General features: G+C 46.0%; 1 protein-coding gene across 13 annotated transcripts in view; it reads left to right on the top strand.

The window, feature by feature from the left end:
* DNM1 (dynamin 1) overlaps positions 1 to 27,145 on the top strand; it is a 127,913-nt gene that overhangs the window by 43,761 nt on the left and 57,007 nt on the right. For all 13 annotated transcript variants that reach the window (XR_016347775.1, XR_016347774.1, XR_016347771.1 and 10 more), the window contains exons 2-10: positions 5,432 to 5,505; positions 7,799 to 7,948; positions 11,054 to 11,257; positions 12,378 to 12,476; positions 14,117 to 14,277; positions 19,956 to 20,098; positions 20,178 to 20,313; positions 24,060 to 24,127; positions 25,242 to 25,380. Coding sequence is in view for 7 of the 13 variants with exons in the window: in XM_075905872.2 (XP_075761987.1) it covers positions 5,432 to 5,505; positions 7,799 to 7,948; positions 11,054 to 11,257; positions 12,378 to 12,476; positions 14,117 to 14,277; positions 19,956 to 20,098; positions 20,178 to 20,313; positions 24,060 to 24,127; positions 25,242 to 25,380 (1,174 nt within the window). In the remaining 6 variants the exon portion in view is untranslated. The remainder of the gene's footprint in view (positions 1 to 5,431; positions 5,506 to 7,798; positions 7,949 to 11,053; positions 11,258 to 12,377; positions 12,477 to 14,116; positions 14,278 to 19,955; positions 20,099 to 20,177; positions 20,314 to 24,059; positions 24,128 to 25,241; positions 25,381 to 27,145) is intronic.

Below are 27,145 nucleotides of genomic sequence, written 5' to 3'. Positions count from 1 at the left end.
CATCACCCTGTCCCCCCTCCCACTGATACCTCCCCTCCTGCCCTTTTCCTCATTGTCTGCACTTGGCCCCCTGGCATTTGTGTCTCCCCTCTCCCCTCTCCCCTCCACACAAGCCCCTTCCTCTCCCACCCCTTCCCCCTCGTTTTCCCCCTGCCCTGCCTTGCCGTACCGTACCTTCTGCCTTCCACTTGCAGGGCTGGAGTCTGCACTCAGGGCCCAAAAATTCCCTGGACTCTGAACCGGAAGCTAGGCCTGCACCACGTGGCACCGAACATTTTTAAAGTCCCGGGCCGTGACGTCACGTCACGCCTGGGCGTCTCCCTGGTCACCTGCAAACGCTGTGCAGCATGCGCAGGCAAGGGGGAGCTGACTGAACGCTGGCATGGGCGGCGAGTTCTAAGGTCGTCCCCCTTCGCCCCCCGGCCCCGGACCGTCCCTGCCATGCGCCAATAATCAAGTCAGATGTGCATGGAAAATCAGTACGTCCGTTATGTGAATGGGGCGGCTGTCTCCCTCAGTGGTGGGACTGGGGGGTTTCATTACCATTTCAGGAGGCCTATGCTGATCATGAGGTGTAGGGTAGAGAAAATGTAGCTCATATTCAAAAGCCTTGAAAGTCAGAATGTTTCAAAGTTGTCAGGGATGTTAAACACAGTTTAATTGTTTTTGTTAATGTAAGATTCTCTCTACTCCACTTTGAGTCGTGTTCAAGACAGCAGCTTCCTGTTTGACTTAGCATCATATTTCATTCACCACATTTTGTACTGTGTTTTGTGTAATGACATGCAGAAATTGCACTGCTTTTTATGTCACCCCAGAGTCTCCTTTGTTTTAGAACTTGAAATATCCTCATCATGTCATGCTACAGAACTGAGCAATGTTATCACTGAAGGCATAGTTTCCTATTTTCTATTTTTTGCCTTAGCCTCATTACCTTACACATCCTTCGTGGAACAGAATAAGCCAGTTTCTCTAACCTTTTTGCTTTTTTCTGCCCAAGTTATCTGGAATATTTAGCTACGCCTACACTGCAGGCTTCTTGCGCAAGAACTGTTTTGTGCAAGAGCTCTTGTGCAAAAGGTCTGTCACAAGAGTGCATCCTCACTGACATGTGCTTTTGTGGAAGAGATGTGCTTTTGTGCAAGAGCATCCATGGCAGTGTGGATGCTCTCTTGTGCAAGAAAGCCCTGATGGCTAAAATGGCCATCAGGGCTTTCTTGCACAAGAAACCCCTGTTGCCTGTCTACACAGCCTTCTTGTGGACGTGCTCTTGCTCAAGAGGGCTTATTCCTTATGGGGATGTTGCATAAATTTACTACAGGGAGAGGAATAACTCTTGCGCAAGAAGCCTTGTTTTCTGACGCTTTACTGTAAATTTGCTTGCGCAAGTACGCGTATGCAGTGTTTTTGTGTAAGGACAGCTGTTCTTGCGCAAAAAGCCTGCAGTGTAGATGTAGCCTAATTGTCCTTGTCTCCTGCATCAATTCCCTGTCTCTGATTTAATTTAATCACTTTACAATCCTTCTTCCAAAGCAGAGAACAAAATTAGTGCTAATATAGTTCTCCCCCTTCCTGTACTGGGCCTAACACCTCTTTCAAGGAGGCTACGACTAAGCAACTAGTCAGGGCCACACTGCCTTTGTCAGTGTATTTCATTGGCAGGAACAGTTTATTAAGCTTGCTGCAAGAAGCTGACAAGCATCCTTGTCCCTGTCTTTTGCCTGGCTTGGCTAGGCTTGTAGCCAGTTAGCTGTTGCATTTTACCAGTCCCTAGTTGTAGGGTTCCACCAATGGAATGGACTCCACTTGAGCAGGAAAGGCAGCACCGATACATTTGCAGAAAGACAGGGACAAGGGAGAAGGAGCAGGCATACTGTGGGAAGAGGGATTCTGTCCAGAAGTCAGCAGATGGGTTGTCAAGCAGGAAATATTATTCATCACTGAAGCAACCAGCCAAAGGGCCTCCTTGCTTTTCTCAGTGTCAATTTCATCAAGTTGTTTTCATTGGCATAACACTGTTTGGTATTTTTTAACAGTTAGAGCCACCTGACTCTTGTTAAAGTCAATAGGAGCCATGCAGGTTACATTCCACATGTTCTTTGCTAATTTACAGGTGGGGGCCTAAATTCCTCTCTGAATTAGAGACCAAATTGTGCCAATTTTCACCCAGGCAAATAAACTGAAGTCAGGGCAATCAGGCGGGTTTGGGTGACTACAGGCCCGGCCTTTGAGGAGAGAGGTGGTCACCTTGGGTCCTGCTCATTCAGGGCCCCATGGCTCCGCACATTCAGGGCCCCGTGTTGCCCAACTCTCGGCCCTGCCCACCCTGCCAGGAGCCATGCGGCTCAGTGTGCTGCCTTGGGCACTGCACACTCTTTCACCAGGCCTGGGTGACTAACCTTAAATTTTGTGTCCAGGAGGAAATGCATTGGTAGGACAATCCCAACTATCAAAAACTATCAAAGGGCATAATATAAGTAAAGCCCTGCGTGGATACAAAATTTGTAACCGCATCTGCATCCATACCCACAAAACTGAGCTGCGCATATCTGCATCCACATCCATCCAAATAAGGAATCAATAGTAATCAAGCTTCAGAGCAGAGAGACACAAAGATTATTGTGAAGAGCAATTTTGTTCCATTAGGCTCTATCTTGCAAGGCGCACATTTCCCACTACTACAATGGGAATTTAGGGCACTGGACATTTTGCATAAGATGCTAATCAGCATACAGAATCAGGCCCATATATATTGTCCTGGAGAAGGGAGTGTGTAGTAATAGAACATCATTCACTCATGATATAATTCCTAGGGCTGTCAATTGACATGCGTTAACGCCTGCAGTCCAGGATTAACGCATTACATTTTTAACGCGTTAATCACAGGCGTTAATGCTGCACTGCCCCTTTGAAGTGCCGCTGCGGCAGTCCCCAGCTGACCCCGGACTCCACGGCAGCAGCCCCTTTGAAATGCCAGAGGCGGCATTTTAAAGGGGCAGCCGTGGAGCCTGGGGTCAGCTGGGCACTCAGCTGATCCTGGGCTCCTAATGTGCTGCTCCTTTGAGGTGCTGGGGCAGCATTTCCAAGGGGCAGCACAGCGCCACTGCGGTACTTCAAAGGGACAGCGCTGTATGGAGCCCGGGGTCAGCTGGGGACTCCAGATGACCCCGGGCTCCACCTTGTGCTTCCCCTTGGAAACGCTGCCCCTGCACTTCAAAGGGGCAGTGCTCCATGGAATCTGGGGTCAGCTGGGGACTCTAGCTGATCCTGGGCTCCATGCAGCACTTCCCCGTTGAAACACCATGGCAGCGTTTCAAAGGGGAGGCGCACGCCATTAATCGTGATTATATTTTTTAATCGCTTGACAGCCCTAATTAATCACAGTAAAAAAGAACAAGTCAATACAGTTCTTGGATGTATAAATACTGACGTCAGTTATGTCAGAAGAAAATATTGTAACACTAGAGTGGGACTTTATTTGGAATATTGCCCACAATGTTTTATGTAAACAGAGATGAGAGAGCAGCCAGCACCTAGAATGATATAGAGACTCAGTGGCTTTAGCTGTAATTCTAATGGTATAAAGAAACTTGGGCTCTGTTCTTTGGAAAAGGGGAGTTGAAAAGAAGACTTCAGTGAACACAGATTTCTGAAAGGATTGGAATATTGAGAATGGGTTAAATTTTCCTTTGTTGCTGTAGTGTAAATCTAGTGCAACCACATTGACTTCTATGTTGTTACTCCAGAGTTACACTACAATTACATTACAATTGACAGCAGATTTTTCACCTGCTGTGATATAGAGCTATTGGGTATAAGAAATATATAATTATTTCTATGTCCTTCCCTCATAATAGTAGCTGTGCCCATTCCAATCTTTACAGAATTTTACCCTCACAGCACCTCATGAGAGAGGGAGATATTATTACTCCCATTTTACAGACGGTGAAATGGAGACAGAGAGAATTTAAATCTATCTATATATTTTAGAAATGTGCATCTGTCTGTTTGTCTGTCCATCCATGAGTCCATTTGTTTAAGAACTCCTCCTAAACTGTAAGAGCTAAGACTATCAAATTTGGTAGGCTGCTTCCTCTTATCCTAACTTAAAGCAAGGTTAGGGTATGGTTGTGCCAGAAAAATGGGATGTGACTGAATCCGCTTGTTTTCCATCGCTTGGAAAGGGAGAGGGCTGATCAGAAGAGCAGCTGTTTTTCAGAGTTACCACTGGGGGCAGCCACACCAGCAAGACAATAGCCAGCTGGGGCTGGGGCTTGCCATCTTACTGGCCAATTGACTGGGTAAGTGACCCCTCCGCCCCAAACCCCTTCCCCTAGACCTCAGCTGCAGTGCCAGATGGGGGGGCAAACCCTACCAATCACAGCCCCAAACCTTGCCACCACAAGAAGCCCCAGCAAAACGCAGCAGCTGCAGCTGAGAGCAAGGGAAGTGCACAAGCAAGGTCATCAATACAGGCAATAAGTCGGCCTAGCTTTTAAAAAAAGAGAGAAGCATTTGGATGAAAAAGAAAGAAAAAAGCATGTGTGGGCTCTGGCTGCTTTAGTCAGCATTAGGAAATGGATGTAGACGGGTTTCCTTCCTTCTCTGAAATGTCATGCATTCTAGCAACTTGACCATTTGGTGAATTGGTTTTGGAAGGAGCTGATGTGGCTGATGACTGGCAGCAGCTCTTGGCTTTCAGCAGTCAGCCAGAAGGAGTGGAGGCAAGCCCTTGTCTGCTATGGAAGGATCATATGCCATGTCTGAACAGTGTAGCCTCTCCTCTAAATCCAAGGTACAGGGCTTGAGTGATCACTAACCAGCCCAATCCTCTTTACATCACAACATCCCATGAGTCTCTGAGCATTTCAAATATTGCTTGGATTTCTCCCTTCCGTTGTTGTTTTTCTGTTAAATCTGGATTCATCTCTCCAAACCCAGGCGTCTGCTCCTTGATTATAGAAAGCTGTATTAGATTGACATAGAAATGCTGTATGTTTTATGGAGGGAACCATTTTGGGGGTGGGGAAGGGTACAAGCTTTTCCAGCAATCTGGAACAGGGTTGTTGGTGAGGCAGGACTCTCCTGCACTCTGAGCTGTGGCAGTCCCATCCTCCCCTGCATTCTGGAGTACGAGACACAGGTCTCTCCAGTACTGTGGGGAGTGTTAAAGATAGAGCTCTGTAAAAATCAGTGTATTAAGAATACCTTTAGGGGGTTTGTCAGAATTGTCTAAGGGATTTAGGAGCACATCTCTGACTTTCAAAGGGGGGTTGTGCACCTAAATCCTTCAGGCGCTGTTGGAAATCTCCCCTTTTAACTTTATTTTCTTCAGGGGAGGGAAATTTGCTTTCCAGTGCCTTGAATTTTGGAAGGAAGTGCCATTGAAGGAAGGAAGCATCACTCATTAAAACTTCCCCTTTCTTTTCAGGGACTTCCTGCCTCGGGGATCTGGCATTGTCACCAGGCGCCCACTGGTCCTGCAGCTGGTAACTTCTACAACAGGTATGTGAGTCTTCTCCATCCCCTCCCTAACCCAGCGCATGGCACAAGGGAATGTGTAGCCACCACCATTTTCTGTAGTGCTATATCCCAGACAGAAAAAATATTCATGGCCAACCTCTAACACGCTTTATGACTACTCTCTAGGAATATAATCAGAATGTACTGAAAAATCTTACACACTTTGGCTACATCTACACAGCTTCCTTCTTCTGCAAAAACCTATGCAAATGAAGCATGGATTAGCATATTCCCACACTTCATTTGCATAATTCATTAGGCGCTGTTTAAGAGGTTTTTGCACAAAAACCCCTCTTGCGCAAGAGCCGTTTTTCCTTTAAAAATGAGGAAGAATGGCTCTTGCGCAAGAGGGGGGTTTGCGCAAAAACAGCTCCTAATTAATTATGCAAATGAAGTGCAGCCATATGCTAATCTGTGCTTCATTTGCATAGGCTTTTGCAGAAGAAGGAAGCTGTGTAGACGTAGCCTTTGGGTGGCCTATGCAAATCAAGTTTGTTCTCACTCTGTTTCCCATGGACAGATAGATATCCACATCACACAACCTATCACCACAACTGACACCAAATTGGCACATTTGTTGACCTTCTCAGAAAGGGCTCAGGAATGATTGGGACATGGAGATGAACTTGCCTCACTCCTGGAAATGGCCATTCCATCTTAGGATTTGCTGAACTCTTCCCACAGAACAGGGACAGAAGACAACAGTCTACAAGGCTGTCAAACTGACACTTTTTTGACAGCACTAAACTCACTAGGACCCAGGCTTTGTTACTTGTGCTCAGCATGAGTTCTATTTTACTGAGAGCAGTCCCAGTGAAATCAATGGTACTACTCATTGTGAGAAAGCAAATCGGAATCTGTCCCCTAAAAATAGTATTCATTTAGCCAGTTTTCATTACAGCCTATTTAAAATGTAGGGTGCATTAAATGTTCAGGGGCAAAGTGATTCTCATCGGCTTGTGCTCAATTTATGAGGTAGGTTCATCAAGCTCCTTATGACTTTCCCTTAATTGCAGACCCATAATTTATTGCATGGATGAGACTGGATTCCCAGTAGCCAGCTTTTCTTAGGATTGGCTACTACAGTAGAACCTCAGAGTTACAAACATCTTGGGAATGAAGGTTGTCGGTTACTCTGAAATGTTTGTAACTTTGCATAAAGCCTTATGTTTGTTCTTTCAGAAGTTTACAACTGAAAATTGACTTAATATAGCTTTGAAATTTTACTATGCAGAAGAAAAATGCTGCTTTGCATTTAATTTAAATGACACAAGCATAGAAACAGTCTCCTTACCTTGTCAAGTCTTTCTTTTTTTTAAAGTAGTTTACGTTTAATGCAGAGCCTTTTTCCCCCATTTGCCTTTTTTTGTCTTTGCTGCTGCCTGTTTATGTACTTCAGGTTCCAAATGAGGTGTGTGGTTGACTGATCAATTCATAACTCTGGTGTTCATAACTGAGTTTCTATAGTAATATTTAAATGTGTTGAGAACTAAGCATCAGATGTCAGTTACAGAAAAATAAATGACATTTGGGCTTAGTTATTTACATCAGGAGTACATTAGCTAAAATTGTCTCTTCTGCTGTCACTAAAATGGGCCAATGGGATCTGAAGTTTCACCATGAAGATGCAAGGAGAATTTTTTCTGCCAGTAATTTAGGGTCAGACTTTACTAGTGTTTCCTGTGCAGAACTTTCATTGAAATCAGAGGGATTGCTGAGAAATGAGTGGCAAAATTCTTAAGAGTTTGAAAGTGTGGGAGACTTATCCCAGTTTGTGTTTCTCAGGTCTGTAAAGCAGTAGCTCTATTGCTTGAGTAACTGGTAAGCAGAAATATGGTCCTCTTGCCATTAGAGGATGACACCTCTGTTTCCCTCAACACTGTAACAGACACTGATCACACAACACTAAGCACTGTTCCACTGCAGTGTGTGTGTGTGTGTGTGTGTGTGTGTGTGTGTGTGTGGCAGCATTCATCCCTGCAGGCAGGCGTATATTTAGCTGCCTTGGTTTCAGCAGAGGAAGACTTGAATCATTAATTGGATATCAAGGTGAGGACTCTCTCCCTGCTGGGACATGAACTAAGGATCAGCGGTACTCTGGGTTGAGCGGAAGGGGATTCCCTCAGCTGCTGTTATTGATAGTAGTACCTTAGTTACCTCCTCTTTGCTAGCCTCCCGGCACTAGAGGTTGAGATCTTTGCCACAGCTTATCCGTTTTGATTGTCCCTATTGGGCTGAGGAAACTATCTGTAACTTTCTTGTGGTGTTTGACTAGAATATGGAGAGTTTCTACACTGCAAAGGGAAGAAGTTCACTGACTTTGAAGAGATACGTCTGGAGATCGAGGCTGAGACAGACCGGGTTACTGGCTCCAACAAGGGGATTTCCCCTGTCCCCATTAACCTCCGGGTTTACTCTCCCAATGGTATGTACTGTACAGCATCCAAGACCAGGGTATTTTGGGGGATAGAATTGTGGGGTTTACTCTGCTCTCTGATGCTGCTCTGTCTTGGAGCTAAGGTAGTAAGAACAGAGATAGCTGCCCTGAGAGCTTGCAGTGCAGACTCTTTCCTCCCTAATCCCCACAAGAAGCTAGGCTATGCTGAACAATCTCCAGCCTTTGGAATACATTGTGACATCTCACTCAGCCATGTGGCAGTAAAATACCATGCTGCCCCATGCTGGAGCCTGGGTCCATACTCAAACAGAGGGGTGGGCAATAATTTTTGATGAGAGCCACTCCAAGATTTTGGAAAGTGGTTGAGGGCTGCACTCTTTCATGATATTAATGGAGATGTGGGGTCTGGAATGGAGGTTAGGTGCAAAAGGGAGCTTGGGGTAAGGGACTCGGGTGTAGGTGGGAGACCGGAGTCTGGGAAGGAGTTGGGATGAAGCAGGCGGTTGTGACCGAGGGCAGGGGACTGGAGTGCAGGGGTTTGGGATGTGACCTAGGGTAAGAGGGGATTGTGATCTGGGGCAGGAGATTGGGGTGCCAGATCTGGGAGGGGGTATGGGTGTAAGAGGGAGACAGGAAAGGGCTAGGGTGCCAGAAGCAGGCTGTGGCCAAGATAGTTACTTGTCAGCTGCCAAACTAGCCTGCCTGCCTGCAGAGCTTAAAACAGTATTTCTTACACTGTGTTCCGCGGCACACCAGGGTGCTGCGAGGCAGTCAGAGGTGTGTCACGGAGAACAACAGAATTCAAAATGGCCACCCTTAAAGGGGCAGGCGACTTTTTTTTCTTTTTCTTTTTTGGTCAACAAAAAATCCTTGATGTTCCACATAAAATAAAAATATTGTTTGGTGTTTCTCGGTCTTAAAAAGTTTAAGAAACACTGGCTTAAAATGTTTCCCAGCCAGCCTGCCTGCTTGCCTGGCCATGTGCTCCATGAATAACTGAGCCCAGGAGAGGGGGCATGATTCTTCTTAGCTGCCTGTTATTCTAACAAACAGCTCGCATTGGCTGGTTTCTGCCAGAAACTGGCCAATGGGAATGTGCTGGGGTCGGGGTGGCTCCTAAAACTTCCCCCTCTCCTCCAGTTTCAAAACAGAAATGGAGCCCTGCAGCTGCTTTTCTGCAGGGTGCATAGGGCTGCAGGGCAAGCTGCGGAGCCTGCCTGGGGCTCCCCGCTGCCTCCGCAGGCCAGATCTGGTGGCTTGACGGGCCAGATGTGCCAGATTTTGCCCAGGCCTGTGCTACAGGGAAATGGGGGTATGGGATTTGAAATGGGATTAGATTAGCTCCCTCTCCATAAAAAATAAAGACCACTAAGGATTTTCTAAAGACTTTATAGCTGACGAGATTTTCTTTTTGATTGAAATACTAAATAATTCTGTAAGCCTAAATAGATGCTGGAAACTCTCCCTTCATACTCTGCCAGTGCTACTCCACTATTACCTCTGCTGGGTTTTCTTTCAACATTTAAATTAGCTGCTCTCAGACTATGATGAGGGGATATGTGTTGTTCAGAATGGAGATGGCAAAGGTCTCTCCATATGCTCCATAGAATGTCGCAGTTGGAGAATCGCTGATTTCAAGACAGGGTCTCTTGTTGCCTTTGCTCTAATTCCTTACCCCTTACATCCTGCCCCTAATCTTAATGAGCCCAGTTCAATAGACCATAATCAGGCAAAACTTGTGTCATAGATATTTGGACATTTGTCTGAGTAAGGATTGCAGGATATGCCCTAGAGTTGGTTAATCATCTTGTGCTTGGCCTTTTTTCCCCAACATCACTCTGTAATTGCCACTTCCAAATGATGCTCAAGTGGTTGTTCAGATTTAAAAGCTGACAGTAAATCTGGGATCATGTCACACAATTGTATTTTTAAGTGGAATCCCCCATCAAAATCAATAGCGTATAATATGGGTCCTGTTCTCTTAAATAATGGGCCGATGTGCATTGTTTACTGCTATACAAAAGGGAGATGGAATGAATGACTCACTGAAAATCAGCCCTTTCTCACAGTATTTCTGTCTCTTTCCTCAGTGCCTCTTTGCTGCACCAAAGATGGGGAGATGCTGCTTATATTTCTAGTCATGTATGCACTGTTTGGCCCTTGAGCAGGAATGACTTGTGGTGTGTAGACATCAGACATACTGAAAGGAGGGTCTCCCACTTTACACTGAGGTGCCTTGGCAGGAGGAGACTGAGGAGACTAGGATGTGGCAAATAAAAAGCCTTTAACAGAAATTAAAACACAGCAATATATTTGTATTGATAATCACTTGTCCCTGTCTGGAGTCTTCCATCCAGGGATCTCAAAGCTCCTTAAACTGCTAAACAACTGAGGATGTGTCTACACTACAAAGAAAAGTTGGAAAAAGATATGCGAATTGTGAACTGCAATTTGCATATCTTTTTCCACTTTTCTTTCGGAAGAAGCTTTCCTGAAATTTGGTGCATCTACATGGTGCCAAATTTTAGAAAATCCTCTTTTGGCACGTCCCTATTTCCTAGTACAACAAGGTTTACAGGGACGGCAAAAGGACGCGTCCGCTTTTCCAAATTTTTTTCAGTAAAGCAGATGCGTTCCTTGGATCAGAGGTATCCGTGAAAAGAGCTGCAGTGTAGATGTAGCCTAAGTGAGACTAGTCAATCTTAATAGCCCTATTTTATAGAAAGGGAAACTGAGGCTCTGAGTGAGAAGTGAGTTGTCCAGGGTCACACAGTCACGGATAGAAACAGGAGTAGAACTCAGGAGTCCTGTGACCCACTCTAACGATTAGACACAATCTGGGAATATTGCCTAATCTTCTGGCTCCTAGTCTCCTACTCGACATGATAAGTGCTACTTCTCTATTAACATGATTATTTACCTAGCACTTTTCATCACCAGCAGCACACAGAACTTTAAAAAGGAGGTCAGCGTCCTCATCCCTGTTTTCTACTGAGGTAGAAAGAGATGAAGTGACTTGCCCAAGGTTACACAGCAAGCCAGTGGCAGACACTTAAATTTACAGATGCCTCTCATAAATATAAGCTACCCTTATTGGGACCCTCACTCTCTCCTCTTGTTTCTCTTGTCTAGTCCTGAGTCTGACCCTTGTGGACCTACCAGGGATGACAAAAGTCCCAGTGGGAGACCAGCCACTTGACATTGAGTTCCAGATCCGGGAAATGCTCATGCAATTTGTTACCAAAGAGAACTGCCTCATCCTGGCTGTATCCCCAGCTAACTCTGATCTTGCCAACTCTGATGCCCTGAAGATCGCAAAGGAGGTTGACCCCCAAGGTAAAATCCAGCCTCTGTTTTTGCTTTAGCATGGCGCTAGATCTGGTTCTCCCTTATCCCTGGACATGAGAAATGGTGTATGCTAAGACATGTTCCCCTGCTCAAGAAACAGACACAGACTCCTATGGCAGTGCCCTGTCCAACCCCATTGAAGATGCTTCAACATGGGCTGTTGTTCCAGAAGTTCCTGGTTCTCCCTCCAGTGAAGAAAACATAAAAACATAAGAGCGGCCAGACTGGGTCAGACCAAAGATCCATCCAGCCCAGTATCCTGTCTGCTGACAGTGGCCAGTGGGCATCCCTCTCCTGTCATCCATTCCCAGCTTCTGACAAACAGAGACTAGGGACACCATTCCTAACCATCCTAGCTAATAGCCATTGCTGGACTTAACCTCCATGAATGTATCTAGTTCTTTTTTGAACCTTGTAAAAGTCTTGGTCTTCACAACCTCCTCTGGCAAGGAGTTCCACAGGTTGACTGAGCCCTGCATGAAGAAAAACTTTCTTTTGTTTGTTTTAAACCTGATACCTATTAATTTCATTTGGTGACCCCTAGTTCTTATGTTATGGGAACAAATAAATAACTTTTCCTTATTCATTTTATCCATACCAGTCATGATTTTATAGATCTCTATCATATCCCCATTTAGTCTCCTCTTTTCTAAGCTGAAAAGTCCCAGTCTTTTTAATCTCTCTTCATATGGTACCCGTTCCAAAACCCCAGTCATCTTCGTTGCTCTTTTCTGGACCTTTTCCAATGCCAATATATCTTTTTTGAGATGAGGTGACCACATCTGTAATGCTTCCCACCCTACAGTCACTCGTCTTCTCCCTGAAGGAGGCTTCCCTGTTAGTGCAGGTGGTTTTACCTAAGTTGCCTTTCTGCAGTAGCTCAGAATGGGAGGGGGATCTGAGAATCAATCTTCCCTCTCTCCTCTCCCAGCCCACTGGTGTGCTCCAGTCTCTCTTTCCCAAACTTGAGACTGGAAGTCCCATGAGCTGAGTTCATGAGCCCCTGTGGAAACTTGTCAGGAAATTTGCAGTGTTTCCTCCGCCCAACTATAGTTTAAAGAAGTTGTTGTTGGTCCACGTTAAATCATATCTGTTTGTGTCCCCATAGGCCAGCGCACCATTGGTGTCATCACTAAACTGGACCTCATGGATGAAGGAACGGATGCACGAGATGTGCTAGAGAACAAGTTACTTCCCCTTCGAAGAGGTATGGATCCCTGTTTCATTTCATCCTAGTTCTGCTCCCTTCTTTCCCCTGCTCCTAAACTTCCTCCAACATTCCTCAGATACTGTGCCACAATAGTATTCTCCTCCCTGGTCCCCTCAGTTCCAAGCTGGAACAAGAGGTCCCTTCATTCCAAGAGAGAAAACCAACCTCCCTACCTCTTGTAAGGGGAAATGGGCCATTCTCCTTTGCAGGGAATGTCTTTACAAGGGTCCTGGTAGCCAAAAAACAAAAGCAGAATCCCACTCTATGTGATATCTTTTTCTGTGGACGAGAAGTTGTAGACTGGTAACTTGGGTCTCACTTTCCATCCTGGATATCAGAAGCTGAGCTCTCTTTTTCTCATTCTTATTCTTCAACATTTATATTGGGGACTTCAGTTTTATTTTAACTGGTCAACGCAGGTAAAATAATCATGATAAAAAGAATTAAACCTGTGTTTATCCAACACTGGAAAAACACCAAGAATGGTCGCTTGTATTGTGAAGGGCTGATCTACAGGAAGCTGCAATGTCAACCTCCTTTGGTAGCCCTAAAGCAGTTCTCAACCAGGAAAACAAGTAAACGTGAGGGCAGTGTTCACTGTAAGCTGAGCACTTCGGCAGCCACCCTGAAGAGATTCATGTGACGCCTAGTTGATTAGCAGAGTGCCCACTACACTCACAGCTGGCAGCATGTGTTTCTACTGGTGGTGCACATCCACGCGTGCCTTGGTTCACAAAACAAAATTTATTCTGCAAATGGATGGAAAAAAATGAGAGGCAACACGGCCTGGGAGTTCACAGAGTTTTTTCAGGGGTACATCAGCTCATCAAGATATTTGCCTCGTTTTACCATAGACTACATAAAAAGCACTAGCAAAGTCAGTACAAACTAACATTTCATAAATGACTTGTTTATACTGCTCTATATACCATACCCTGAAATGTAAGTACAATATTTTATTTCAATTGATTTTGTTTATAATTATATGGTAAAAATGAGAAAGAAAGTAATATTACAGTAGTCATGTGTTGTGGCACTTTTCTATTTTTGTCTGATTTGTAAGCCAACAGTTTTTAAATGAGGTGAAACTTTGGGGCACACAAGATGAATCAGACATCTCAAAGAGGTACAGCTGTCTGGAAAGGTTGAGAACTAAGGCCTTACAGAACAAACATTGGGTAGGTGCCATACAAAGATAAAATAAATGACAGCTCCTACCCCAAAGAGATTACAGTTTAGAAGACAAGACATAATAGGTGGATGAGAAAAATAACTGGATTGGGGAGGGGATGCAATAATGAATATAATGGGAGATTCACAAATCTTAGCTGGTTAGCAATAGTGATTGTAGCTCTTCACCTGCCTTCTTTTTTCCTTCCCAGGTATCAGAGCCTAAAGGAAATTCAAGTTTACATTTTTCAACTGGTTTTGAATGGTTCTAGTTATCAGTGGGGTCTCCATTTTCCTCCAGAGGTCCAAGTGCAGAATCTCCCTTTTCGAATTTAGATGAACTTTAGTCCTCCCTTCCCAGTATCATATTGCAGACTCTCCATACCCTGCATTGTCTCTTCATTGTGTCCAATGTTTCTCCACATCCTCTGTGCTGCCCTCTGACCTACGGTCTTTTTGACTGGTAGGTTACATCGGTGTGGTCAACAGAAGTCAGAAGGACATTGATGGCAAGAAGGACATTCAGGCTGCACTGGCTGCAGAGCGGAAATTCTTTCTCTCCCACCCAGCCTACAGACATATGGCTGAGCGCATGGGCACCCCCTACCTGCAGAAAGTGTTGAACCAGGTAATGGCAGCTAGGCTCTGCAGCTGGCTATGACAGGACAGAGAACAGACCAAAATGGGGCTGCCACCTAGGGCTACTCTGAGATAATGACAATACTAAACACTCCTAGAGCACATGGCAAATGTGAATTAACAAATAGTTACAGTGGATCAATATATGATTATTGTCCCTGTTTTAATGCTGTGACACTGAGGCACAGAAGAGCTACATGATTTGACCTAGGTCATAAAAGGAGAAAGTGTCAGTGCAGGACCACTAAATAGTGCCTACTAAAATACACTGATATAATTAAATCTTTTCCTCTGGGCTGAAAATCATGTTAATGCACTGAAGACAAAAGGCCAAATTCTGCTCTTAGTAACATTTGTATCAATCCAGAGTAATACACTGAAGACAATGGCATTAGTGTAGAATTTCTCCTGATTTACATCGCTGTAAGTGAGAACAGAACTTGGCCTCTCATGTTTTGGGTTTCTTAGCTTCAAGAGATCGTTGCATTTCCTGTAGTCTTGTGATATTAATTTAAATTATTTGGATATTCAATTAAAAATTATGCCTCTCAGAAAATTGTTTTATAAATTAATTCAGGGAAGACTGTAATATGGTTAGCAGGCTAATTTCTTCTGGGACACATTGGATGGAGGAAACTATAAAAAACAAAACCTCATAAATTTAGATTTAAGGAGATATGATCAACTTGGAAATCACATTTGTCTGACAATTTTTTAGTTGCTATAGTTCAATTACATCTAAGATTAGTAGAATTGAAAGAAGTTAGTTAAAGCATGTATGTTTTCTCTATTTTTTCTGTTTGTTATATTTGAAACTGTGGGAAAATTAAAAAAAACAAACCCTTTTCACCATAGGGGAGTCAATGCTATCTCATTCCTATTTGCCTCTATGCTCATACCAACTCAAAAAATTTTAAAAAGAAAAATGAATAAAATCTTAAAAATTCAAAAAAAAAATCAAAACAAAAAACTCTCTTTAAGACAGTTTTTTGCCCCCCCAAAAGAAAAGTGTCAGACTCCATGAAGTTTTCTAACTTAGCTATTGCTACTGATTTGGGTACTACAGGTTGAACTTCTCCCATTTGGCACCATTGGGATCTGACTGGTGCTGAATCAGAGAATTTGCTGAACCATAAAAGGTCAATAGTGTCTAGCATCATTACCAGTACTTACGCTGCTTACTGGGCTCTTAGGAGACATTTAGGGATAAATTAGAGCTAAATAACAGCACAGAACTGGTGCTGAATCCAGGATTAGTGATTGTAAAACAACTTTATGGGACCATGGAAACCTATAAAATTGTTTTATAAATTAATTCAGAAAAGACTGTAATATGGATGGAGGGCTAATTTCTTCTCGGACACATTGGATGGAGGAAACTATAAAAAACAATCTCATAAGTTAACATTTAAGGAGACATCATCAACTTGAAAATCTAATAAAAGAACATCCAGCTAGCTAAAATCATGCTTGACCACGGATGTTGCTGGATCAGAGAGTACCAGACTAGAGGGCTGTGTCTACATAGGCACCCTTTTCCGGAAAAGGGATGCTAATGAGACCAGTCGGAATTGCAAATGCCGCGGGGGATTTAAATATCCCCCACGGCATTTGCATGAACATGGCTGCCGCTTTTTTCCGGCTCGGGGTTTTGCCGGAGAAAAGCGCCAGTCTAGACGGGATCTTTCGGAAAATAAAGCCTTTTCTGGAAGATCCCTTATTCCTACTTAAAATCAGGAAGAAAAGCTTTATTTTCCGAAAGATCCCGTCTAGACTGGCGCTTTTCTCCAGCAAAACCCCGAGCCGGAAAAAAGCGGCAGCCATGTTCATGCAAATGCCGCGGGGGATATTTAAATCCCCCGCGGCATTTGCAATTCCGACTGGTCTCATTAGCATCCCTTTTCCGGAAAAGGGTGCCAATGTAGACACAGCCGAGAGGTTCAACCTGTAGTACTATAATGAGTGGCAGTAAGATACACAGATAGGGTATGTCTAGACTGCATCCCTCTGTCGGCAGAGGGATGCAGATTAGGCAGGTCGACATACCAAATGAGGCAGGGATTTAAATATCCTGCGCCTAATTTGCATAAAAATGGCCACCGCGTTTTGCTGACTCAGCACTTTATTGGCAAAAAGCAGCAGTCTAGAGGGGGATCTGTCGAGAAAGAAAGCCTTTTTCGACAGATTCCTTATGCCTCCTGCGAGGAGGTTTACACGATCTGTCAAAAAAGGCTTTCTTTCTTAACAGCTCCCCCTCTAGACTGCCACTTTTTGCCGTCAAAGTGCTGAGTCGGCAAAACGCGGTGGCCAATTTTATGCAAATTAGACACGGGATATTTAAATCCCTGCCTCATTTGCAATGTCGACCTGCCTAATCTGCATCCTTCTGCTGACAGAGGGATACCGATAGATAGAAACACATTGTATCAGTAAAGCTGTAGGTTTGTCCTAGGTGGGGAAATGTCATGCATACAGTGATTTTTCTTTTTGTCTATGTATTTCTTTCCTGTCCATGATTTTCCCAAACTGTGGATCACCACTCTTTGGGTGGGAGGTGGGAGGATGGGGGGAGCACTGGTGAGCTATCTCAGGGAAAAGGTACAGGCTGCAGAGAGTAAACTGTGAGCCGGGAACAAAGGCTTCAAGGGGGAAAAGTCCTAAGGGGCGTAGAATATGAGAGGTGGATTTGGTTGGAATGACACAGAATGGGGTTGGACAAGCAGAGGCTCAAGGAAAACCCGGCAGTAGGACAGAGGTGCAAGGAGAACTAATCGGGGGGCACAGGCTCAAGGAGAGCCAGGTTGGTGAAGGTGGGGCTCAGGGGGACTGGGCTGGGGGTACGGATTGTGGGTTCCAGGATAAAGGAACAGGCTGGGAGACAGAAGGTGGGCCTGCAGTGTGTTCTTACCCATACACAGAATATTCAGCTGCATAGGGCACCTGAAAATTCGGGAACCACTGGATTTTAATATCCATCTGCCACTTCTCTTTCTATCCTGTCAGACCTGTTAATAGAACACTCAACCTGTGAAAGAGCCTTTTTTTTTTTTTTTGGCTCAACAACTTTCCCCCTAGAGTACCGGCACCTTTTTTCTTACAAAAAAACCCCACTAATGAAACCATTTAACAGCCATTTGCCAACCCCAGGTATAGACCGTCCATTTCTGAATTTACTGTGTGACTCTATAAGATCTTAGTTTAAAATTTGCTTTAAAATATTTCATTAGTGTGGTGCTGCAGATTATAAAATCACATCCCAAAAAATTCACCCCCCGCCCTGGGCTGCTGTTGGGCACAGGGGCACAAGTTTAATAGCGCTGCGTAGGGCCCCCTAAATCCTAAGGATGGCCCTGGGAGCCAGGCTGAAAAGACTGAAGCTTAAGGGGGGTTCTGGGCTCCCAGCTCTTATCTGTCCCCTCCCTGCCCAGGCAACAAGGCCCTGAAGCTGCTGCCTCCTCCCATTCCCCAGCAGCACTTTCCCAGAATCCACTTTTGGCAGCTGGCAGGGGGACTTGAGCATCGAGAGGACGACAGACTGTCTCCCTGCCCAAGTGTTGCTGCAACAACAGGGGTGTTGGCCAAGAGGAGCCATTGCAGCCTATTTCTAGGCGGTTCTTGTATCTGGCAACCATTTGCATCTGTTTATTGGCAGGATTATGGGAAACAGCCAAGCCCAGATCTCGCAGCCACTTATGTATGTCACAGAATCATAGAGTTGGAAGCAGGGCCAGACGGAGGCATGGGCGAGCCAGGCAGCTGCCCAGGGCGCCAACCCATGGGGGGCGCCTCATGGCAGCTGTAAGGGGCATGCGGCGTCCCTTGCAGCTGCCATCAGGAGCCATGCGCCCAGCTCCCGCAGCGCCACCACCCTTGCCCCTACGGCTGTGGGGCCATGCACGGCCCGGCATGTGCGCTAGCAGCGCTGGCTGGGCTGGGCAGCGCACGCGCTGTGCGCCCTGGGGGCAGACCCCAGTCTGCACGCCAGCGGCTGTGGCTGGCGCACGCATGCGCCGTGCGCCCAGGGGGCGGGCCCGCACACCCTGGAGGTGCGGGCCCGCGCACCACAGGCAGGCTTGCACATGCGCCCTGCACCTGAGGGCAGTGCCGCACGCCCGGGCCCAGGGCGCCGAAAGGGCTCGGGCCGGCCCTGGTTGGAAGAGACCTCCAGAGGTCATTGAATCCAACCCCCTGCCCAAAGCAGGACCAACCCCACCTAAATCATCCCAGCTGGGGCTTTGTCAAGCCGGCACTTAAAAATTCTAGGGATGGAGATTCCACCACCTCTCTAGGTAACCTATTCCAGTGCTTCACCACCCACCTAGTGAAATAGTTTTTCCTAATGTCCAACCTAGGTCTTCCCCTCTTGAGACTATTGTTCCTTATTTTGCCATCTGTTATACTGAGAACAGCCTCTCTCCATCCTCTTTGGAACCTCCCTTCAGGCAGTTTAAAGGCTGCTATCAAATCCCCCTCACTCTTCTCTTCTGTAGACTAAAAAAGCCCAAATCCCTGTAAGTCATGTGCTCCAGCCCCTTGATCATTTTTGTTGCCCTCCTCTGGACTTTCTCCAATACGTCCACATCTTTTCTGTAATGGGAGGCTCAGAACTGGATGCAATACTCCAGATGTGGTCTCACCAGTGTCGAATGAAGGGGAGTAATCACTTCTCTAGATTGGCTGGCAATGCTTCTCCTAATGCACCCTAATATGCCATTAGCTTTCTTGGCTACAAGGGTACAGTGTTGACTAATATCCAGCTTCTTATCCACTGTAATCCCCAGGTCCTTTTCTGCAGAACTGCTGCTTAGCCATTCAGTCCTCAGCCTGTCACAATGGGATTTTTCCATCCTAAGTGCAGGACACTGCGCTTTTTCTTGTTGAATCTCATCAGATTTCTTTTGGTCCAATCCTCCAATTTGTCTAGGTTATTCTGTACCCTATTCCTACCCTCCAGCATATCTACCTCTCCCCCTAGCTTAGTGTCATCTGCGAACTTGCTGAGGGTGCAATCCATCCCCTCATCCAGGTCCTTAATAAAGATGTTGAACAAAACCGGCCCTAGAACTGACCTTTGGGGCACTTAGAGCATTTAGTTTTAAGTACATCTGTACTTTTTACATCTGTACTAGTTTTAAGTACTTTCAAGTAGGAATAAGAGATCCTCCGGAAAAGGGCTTATTTTCCGGAGAATCACGTCTAGACTGGTGCTTTTCTCCGGCTTATCCCCAAGCCGGAAAAAAGCGGCAGCCATGTAAATGCAAATGCCGCGGGGGATATTTAAATCCCCCGCGGATTTGCAATTGCAATGTGTCTCATTAGCATCCCTTTTCCGGAAAAGGATGCCAATGTAGACACAGCCGTAGTCAGAAAATGGGAGATGTTCTCCACTAAATATTTAGCAAAAAATTATTTTTACACATTTTTGTGGAAATTTTCCATCTTTGAATGAAAACCTGAAAATCAAATCTGATTTTGTTGTTGTTTGTTGTTGAAAAACTGGAAAATTAAATGTGCACATAGGAGTAGCCTATTCTGGCACACAGGGTAATAAACCTCCTGTCACAGAGGCATGGCCCACTTTTTCTGTCCTTCTGCTGAGTCAGCAAACCCTGTTCAATCACAATTCACAGGCTTTTTAACCCATTTCTCAACCCTCTATTTGTGTAGCAACTGACCAATCACATCCGAGACACCCTACCAGGCCTACGGAACAAACTTCAAAGCCAGCTTCTCTCCATTGAGAAAGAGGTGGAGGAGTACAAGAACTTCCGCCCTGATGATCCTGCCAGGAAGACCAAAGCTCTGCTTCAGTAAGTAAATCCTATTGCCTGTCCCTCCTGGGAGAAGTGTACCTTACAATCTTTCCCATTCATTTATTTTTCTTCCTAGGATGGTCCAGCAGTTTGCTGTGGACTTTGAGAAGCGTATTGAAGGCTCCGGGGACCAGATTGATACCTATGAGCTGTCTGGAGGAGCTAGGATCAACCGCATCTTCCATGAGCGGTTCCCCTTTGAACTGGTGAAGGTACCACCACTCCCTCTCTGATCCTTCTCCCACACTTACCTGCCTATTTTCTCTCCATCTGCTGTCGTTTCTTCCCTTGTCCTCACCTGCCATCGTCTCTTCTTTGCACCTGTTGCCTCCTCTTTAATTGGCTTCTTCTTTCCGCCTTGAACATGTCTTTACTTTCATCATTTTCTCTTCTTCACTTGTCTATCTCACCTGCAGTTGTCTTTTTCTTTCACCAGTCCTCTCTGTTCTTTGCCTCCTTTTCACTCACCTCCATTCCCGGTTTCTCTTCTCCCTCACTCCGTGCCAGAGTCTGATTCCTCCTTCAGCACCCATCCCCGTATCTGAACATGGCTTCTCTCTCAATCCGTGTCCTTGTTGCAGAGCATTAGGTTATGTAAAACCTAATGGCTATGTCTACGTTGCGCGCTCTTGTGCAAGAACATATGCAAATGAGATGCGGCGATGAATATTGCCATGCCTCATTTGCATACTTAATGTGCTGCCATTTTGTGCAAAAAACCCCTCTTGCGCAAGAACCGTTCTGCCTGAAAATAAGCAGCAGAATGGCTCTTGCGCAAGAGGGTGTTTTAGCGCAAAAAGGAGCAGTGTAAACTGCTCTTTCTTGTGCAAAAGCCCGTTGCACAAAAATGGTGGCTCATATTCATTGCCACGCCTCATTTGCATATGTTATTGTGCAAGAGAGCGCAATATAGATGTAGCCTAACTGTTCTGATGGTGTGGATCCCAAAAGCTGAAACATAAACAAAATTAGTTTGTTCACCTTATCTGAAAGAGTCTTTAATCAGCTGAATGTCCATGTAAAAAGGTAGAGTTAGATCTTTGTCTCTGGCTGATCCACACACAGTGTAGTTTGGAGGCAGATACAGAAACAGCCGAAAACTGCATTTCGTTGATCCTGTTGATGCTGTGGGCTGAGCTGGTCCTGATGTGCCAGACTAAAATCTGCTCCAACTTTTTCTGTCTCTTAAACACTCCCAAGGGACTGAAAACACAGACAATGATCAGTGGGATGCAGGGACATCCTAATTATACTCCTTTTGCTACAATCACACTCCATCTTCACATCTACATACGCTGCAAAAAAGTGGGTGGTGTAAAAGCCCCTTCATTGGTTCAGCATCTTCTTGTGGTGTCCTTCTGGGACTGCATTCGTTGGTGCTGAGGTCAAATCGCACTAGAAGGGAAACACACAGAGGCTCCGCTGGATGAAAGAATCTGGCCCAAAACATATAAAAACTCCTGAGGAAAAGGTGATGAAATTACCGTTTCTTGATGTTTTTTGGAACAGAAAGGAACCAATCAGCTCTCCTATATTTTCAATTATTAGTATTTAAATTATGATCCTTTCCATATGAATGAGATGCTGAGGCCTTGTCAGTGAAAGACAAGAGCCTGCATCGTGTTTGAGGATGTTATTACTTTTTGTAAGGCTACGTCTAGACTACAAGCCTCTTTTGAAAGAGGCTTTTTCGAAAGATACTTTCGAAAAAGCTTCTTTCGAAAAAGAGCATCTAGACTGCAATCTCTTCTTTCGAAAAAGTGAGCCGCTTTTTCGAAAGAGAGTACCCAGGCAGTCTGGATGCTCTCTTTGGAAAAAGCCCTGTTTGCATTCAAGAACGCCTTTTTTCAAAAGAGCACTTTCGAAAAAAGGCATTCTTCCTTGTGAAATGAGGAGTACCGCCGTTAAAAGAAAAGCCGTGTTCTTTCGATTTAATTTTGAAAGAATGCGGCTGTAGTCTAGACACAGGTGAAGTTTTTTCGAAAAAAGGCTATTTTTTTCGAAAAAACCCTGCAGTCTAGACACAGCCTAAGTGAGAGAGAAATCCAGTTTTTATGAGTGTATTGGGAAAAACAGATGCTGAGATCGCATGCAAAACCTTGCAAGGCAAAGCATTTTATTGGGGACTCAATATTGTGTTTTTAGTTTTTCATTCCCTTGGTCCTGTGCTTCTAAGGACATTTGTATAGTCTATGAGGGCTGCGCCGCACCTCTGGGAGTATGTCCACTGCAGCCAGGGATATATTTTCCAATTTGAGTAGATGAATATGTGTGAGCTTCAATTGAGCTAACATGCTAAAAATAGCAGTGTAGCTACAGCAGCACAGATAATGGGACAGTAATGCTGCCCGCATACAATCCTATCTGAGACCCTAGGTACATCCTTGGGCAGCTAATCAGACCCATTGCCCATGCCACAGCTATTTTGATCATAGTGGCTGATTTGGAGTTAACATGTACATCTATCTGATCTGGAAGTTACACTCCAGTTTGGGTGGAGATGTCCACTTGACAGTCAAGCCCTAAGCTAGGGTGGGCAACCTACATCCAGGGGGCGGGCTTGCCTAGATCCAGCCCCTGAGTCTTGGGGCTCTCCACGCTAGCATTGGGGAGCAGTGCTGGTGCTCAAGCTCTGCACCCCTCCACCTCGCATCCTCTCCATGGGGCTGGAGTGCCAGTGCCAGCTCCACGCTGTGAGTGGGTGGGAGCCCCGAGCCTCGCTGGCTGGAGTCAGGCAATCCGAGGTTGGATCCAATCCATAGGCTCTGCATGGTGGGGTTGAGGAAGAGGCTTTGTGCAGTGCTGCTGCTCCTCCCCTCAGCAGGGGAAAGAGCAGCTCTGCCTGAAGATTTTCTGTCACACTGATTGGCCATAATTGAGGCCAATAGGAGTAGCAAGGGGCGGTGCTTGGGAGTGGCGGGGAACAGAGCCATGTTCTTCCCCAGAGAGCTGTGCCAGACAAGTGCACCTCTACCCTGCTCCTGCACTCTACCTCCCGCCCAGAGTCCCCACCCCAGCCCACTCCTGTACCCCCCCTTGTTCCTGCACCCTATCTTCCACCCAACCCCCAACCTGCTCCTGTACCCCCCCTTTGCCCAGACCCTGCACCCCCACTCAAATCCTACACCCTCCCAGACTCCCCAGCCCAGTGCTGTATCCTCCTTCCCACCCAGACTTCATACCTAAGCCTGCTTCCCAGCAACCTCTGAACCCTTCCTTTTGGCCCCTCAGAGCTTAGGGGGGCCACAAAATCTACTAGCCCAGGCCCTCCTAGGCTCTAGTGTGTGAAGGGAATGTGAGCAGTGTCTTTCTGCTTCTCAGTTGGGGGGGGGTCATTGAGGGGTTTGTTTTGTTTTGTTTTTGCTTCTCACTTTTGTGCAGTCCCCTGACTCATTCTTTTGAGGGTTAGCAGCCTCTGACCCTAAATAGGTTCCCCACTTCTCCTAAACTGAGTTCCCAGAGTTAACACATCATGGCTACGTCTACACTGGCCCCTAATTCCGGAAAAGTCATGCAAAGCAGGTAAGTCAGAATAGGGAAATCCGCGGGGGATTTAAATATCCCCCGTGGGATTTAAATAAACATGTCCGCTGCTTTTTTTCCGGCTTGGGGAAAAGCCGGAAAAAAGCGTCTAGACTGGCGCGATCCTCTGGAATAAAGCCCTTTTCCGGAGGATCTCTTATTCCTACTTTAAATCCCCCACGGATTTCCCTATTCTGACTTACCTGCTTTGCATGACTTTTCCGGAATTAGGGGCCAGTGTAGACGTAGCCCATGTGAGTGCTGGCACCAGGATCCTCATCGCTTGGCTTCCATTCTTGTGCTCCAGCCAGCAGGCCACAATCTTTCACCACACCTCCTCTTGCAAGGCTGTGTCATGACCTGGCTTCTGTATCTGCATGGTGTTCTGTTAACTAGGTTGCTGGACCGCTCCTGACAATCTTTTCTTCTGGTGCAGATGGAGTTTGATGAGAAGGAGCTCCGGCGAGAGATCAGCTACGCCATCAAGAACATCCATGGTATCAGGCATGTATCATGCACTAGGCAGGCCCACGACTGCACAGCCTTGTAAATATCTCTAGACCTTCCAAACCAAGTTGAGAAGACTTCAGAGGTACGGTAGGTCAGCAGAGGGGAGGAAACACCAGTTTGGGCCACTGGCAGCCAAACAGCCTTGCATTGGGAGGTTCATCCAAATCAGTTTGCTTTCTGTTTCCATGTGAGAACTGCAGGAGTCTAAAAGGTAAAATTGCCTTGGTGATCAGCCTTTCCCCTCCATCTTCTGTGCTGAGTGTGAGAAAGAGGAAGTGAAGTCACATTGTATTAAGAGAAAGAGACATAAGAAAGGGTGCTGCCACACCCCTGTACACATTTTAATTTCTTAAAATATTGTTTTATTTTCCTAGATCTACTAGGGTTCAATCCTGCAAGCTGGTGCTAAGCACCCTCAACCATCAGTGACTTCAGTGGGAGCTGAGGGTGCTCAGTGCTTTGCGGGGCCAGGTCCCAAAAACATGGTAAATTAACATCCTCGCATTTGTGATAGAGAAGATGAATGATGTGGGGCTTATGTTGCCTAACAGGCAGCCTTACCTGAGAGATGCTGAGCTACCGCAACTCCCTCTGTAGTCAATGGAGACGGTGGAAGCCCAGCGCCCCTATTAAATGCTGGAGAATTCAAATTGGTGATCAGATATTGACAAGTTTGTTTTCTTCTCCTTCGGCTCATTCCATCTGATCTAGCCAGGCTCATGTGAACAATAGTAGTATTTATTGTTCCCTTATTATAATTTAAGAGTTTCTTGTACCTCTCTAAAGGCTATATTCACCTGTTCTATTCACCTCTCTGCAGAGGGCCATGCCTGCCCTAATGGCTGAAGTGGTGCATAAGCATCGGGTTGGTCCCTGTGTTGGTTATTTGAAGCCCTAAGGGACCATTTTTGTGAAGTGTTGAGCACCCTCCATTCCCGTTGATTTCAGTGAGGTCTTGTTTGTGGGTTTTATGGTTCCTCCAGCCCAATGAGCTGGGTGTCAATGATACAAGTGCCTGCTCTGAAATGTGTGTGTAATGCTATGACATTCTCCTTGCCCCTCTGTTCCCCCCTCCTGCCTTGTCTTGTCCCCCGCCCTGGGTGTTTAGAACCGGTCTCTTCACGCCCGACATGGCCTTTGAGACCATTGTGAAAAAGCAGGTGAAGAAGATTAAAGAGCCTTGCCTGAAATGCGTGGACATGGTCATTTCGGAGTTAATCAGTACCGTTAGACAGTGCACCAAGAAGGTAACCAGAGGGAACATGGAGTTCACACGCTAACACCCGCCCACCACCTGCTCGCTGGCTGAAGCACAGCACTGTGATCTGGGCAAGGAGCTGCCTGCAGTGAAACTTGGTGTTTCTAACCCACATCCTCAGCAGCATGACTAGACCTGAGTGATACTAGCCTGGGGCATTACAGCCAACCAGCCAATCAGAAAGAGATGGGATAGCGGATAGGAGTGGGTTACTTCCAGTCTCCCCCATTCCATTAGAGGCATCTTTGGAACATTGGGGTCTCTGCCCACGTGTCCACACCAAAAACACAACCCCCTCCAGTGGCTGTCAAACACAAGCCTTAACTCTTTATAATAGACAAGGTTATTTCTTCCTCTTGAGGCTGATGGTTTATATCTGATTTTAATTTAATTTTTTATTTTAATTTCCAAGTCAAAATCTGGGGTATAGATTTCCCATGGGAACTTCTAGGGATTTGGTATCATCCAATCTGACCCCTAATTGACCATCACAGAGGAAAAGGGTACATGAACTCGCAAATGTGGAGGATCAGGATTCAAAGGTGAAGTAGGTTTTGCTAATGTGGAATGAACAAGCTGTGGGCTGGGCTCCCTTGCAGGGAGATGTTCCTAAGCTTGTGGGGTTTGGCATGGTTTCTGATTGGCTTGGTTTGTATCTTGTTTGGAAGGAGCAGTACATGGCTGAGAAGAAGGAAAGTGGAGGTGTCCACTCTGTCCTGAGCTCCTGCCTGACCATTCCTCCTGCTGTGATGGGGTGCCCTGGAGCTGGAGGGTTAATTCCCTGGATTCTTGATTGACTGTTGTGGGCTTCAGGGGGATGTGGGAGAGAACCAGTCAGTGTTCTGTCCACCCTGCAAATATTGCAATACTCATGTCTCAGTTTGGGCTTGGATTTAATGTTGAGAAGCAGTGTGAGAAAGACAGGGAGACTGCCTGTCATTCTTCTCAGCCATGGCCTGCTGCTTCAGACAGGTCCAGGTACTGGTGAAAGGGCATCTCAGCCAGAGTGTGGTAGCATGAGCACTGGAGACTCTTGGTATGTCGGATCACTGCTGGCCGTTGAGGAGCAGGTAACTGGGCAAGGGCAGTACACAAGGCTCCCAAAGGAGATTGAAACCTTGGATTTGGGAGGAAAAAGGAGCGGGAGGGGCGGTGGTGAGTCTCAGGTTTGCTCTGGCAGAGGCTGCATTGCTTGGGGCTGGAGGTCTCTGCAGCGGTGCTTAGGCTCACATACACGTGCTTTGTCCCAGTCCAGAGTGGGAAAGCAAAGTGGGCAGACAGGGACAGATTCCTCAGGTTTCTAGAATGCTGTGAGGAGCTTCCTTTTCCTACCCTGCTGTTCTCTGTTGGGGTGTGTAGCTGTGGGGAGCACCCAGAAAATTGCCCTTAGTGCCTGTGACAGGTAAGCACTGACCCTTGGGCTGCCAAGTAACCAGAGTCATCCAGTAACTGGATCTGACGGGCCCACTTTTCATGTGCCATTAGTTCTCTCTTGGTTAGCTTTACCATCCATCAACCATCATGTAAGTCTCTATCACATCTTCCCTCTTCCCCCCATGAATCATTCTCCCCATCTTTCTTTCTTCCTTTCCCATTTCTCTCTATTTCCCCTTCAGTGTCTTGTTTTTCTCTTTCCTTTGCCTTGAGGAATGAATTTACAACAGTTGTGAAATCATCTCTGTCATAGACATATTTCATCTGGCAATAAGGTGATACATGGTGCCCGAGAGAGGCAAATGTAAGGATCAGGGAGG

The sequence above is a fragment of the Pelodiscus sinensis genome, chromosome 23 (assembly GCF_052426305.1).
Source record: "Pelodiscus sinensis isolate ZL-2025 chromosome 23, ASM5242630v1, whole genome shotgun sequence".
NCBI classification, from domain to species: domain Eukaryota; kingdom Metazoa; phylum Chordata; order Testudines; family Trionychidae; genus Pelodiscus; species Pelodiscus sinensis.
Note: the sequence above shows the minus strand (reverse complement) of the source record. Positions and strands in the feature narration are given on the sequence as shown.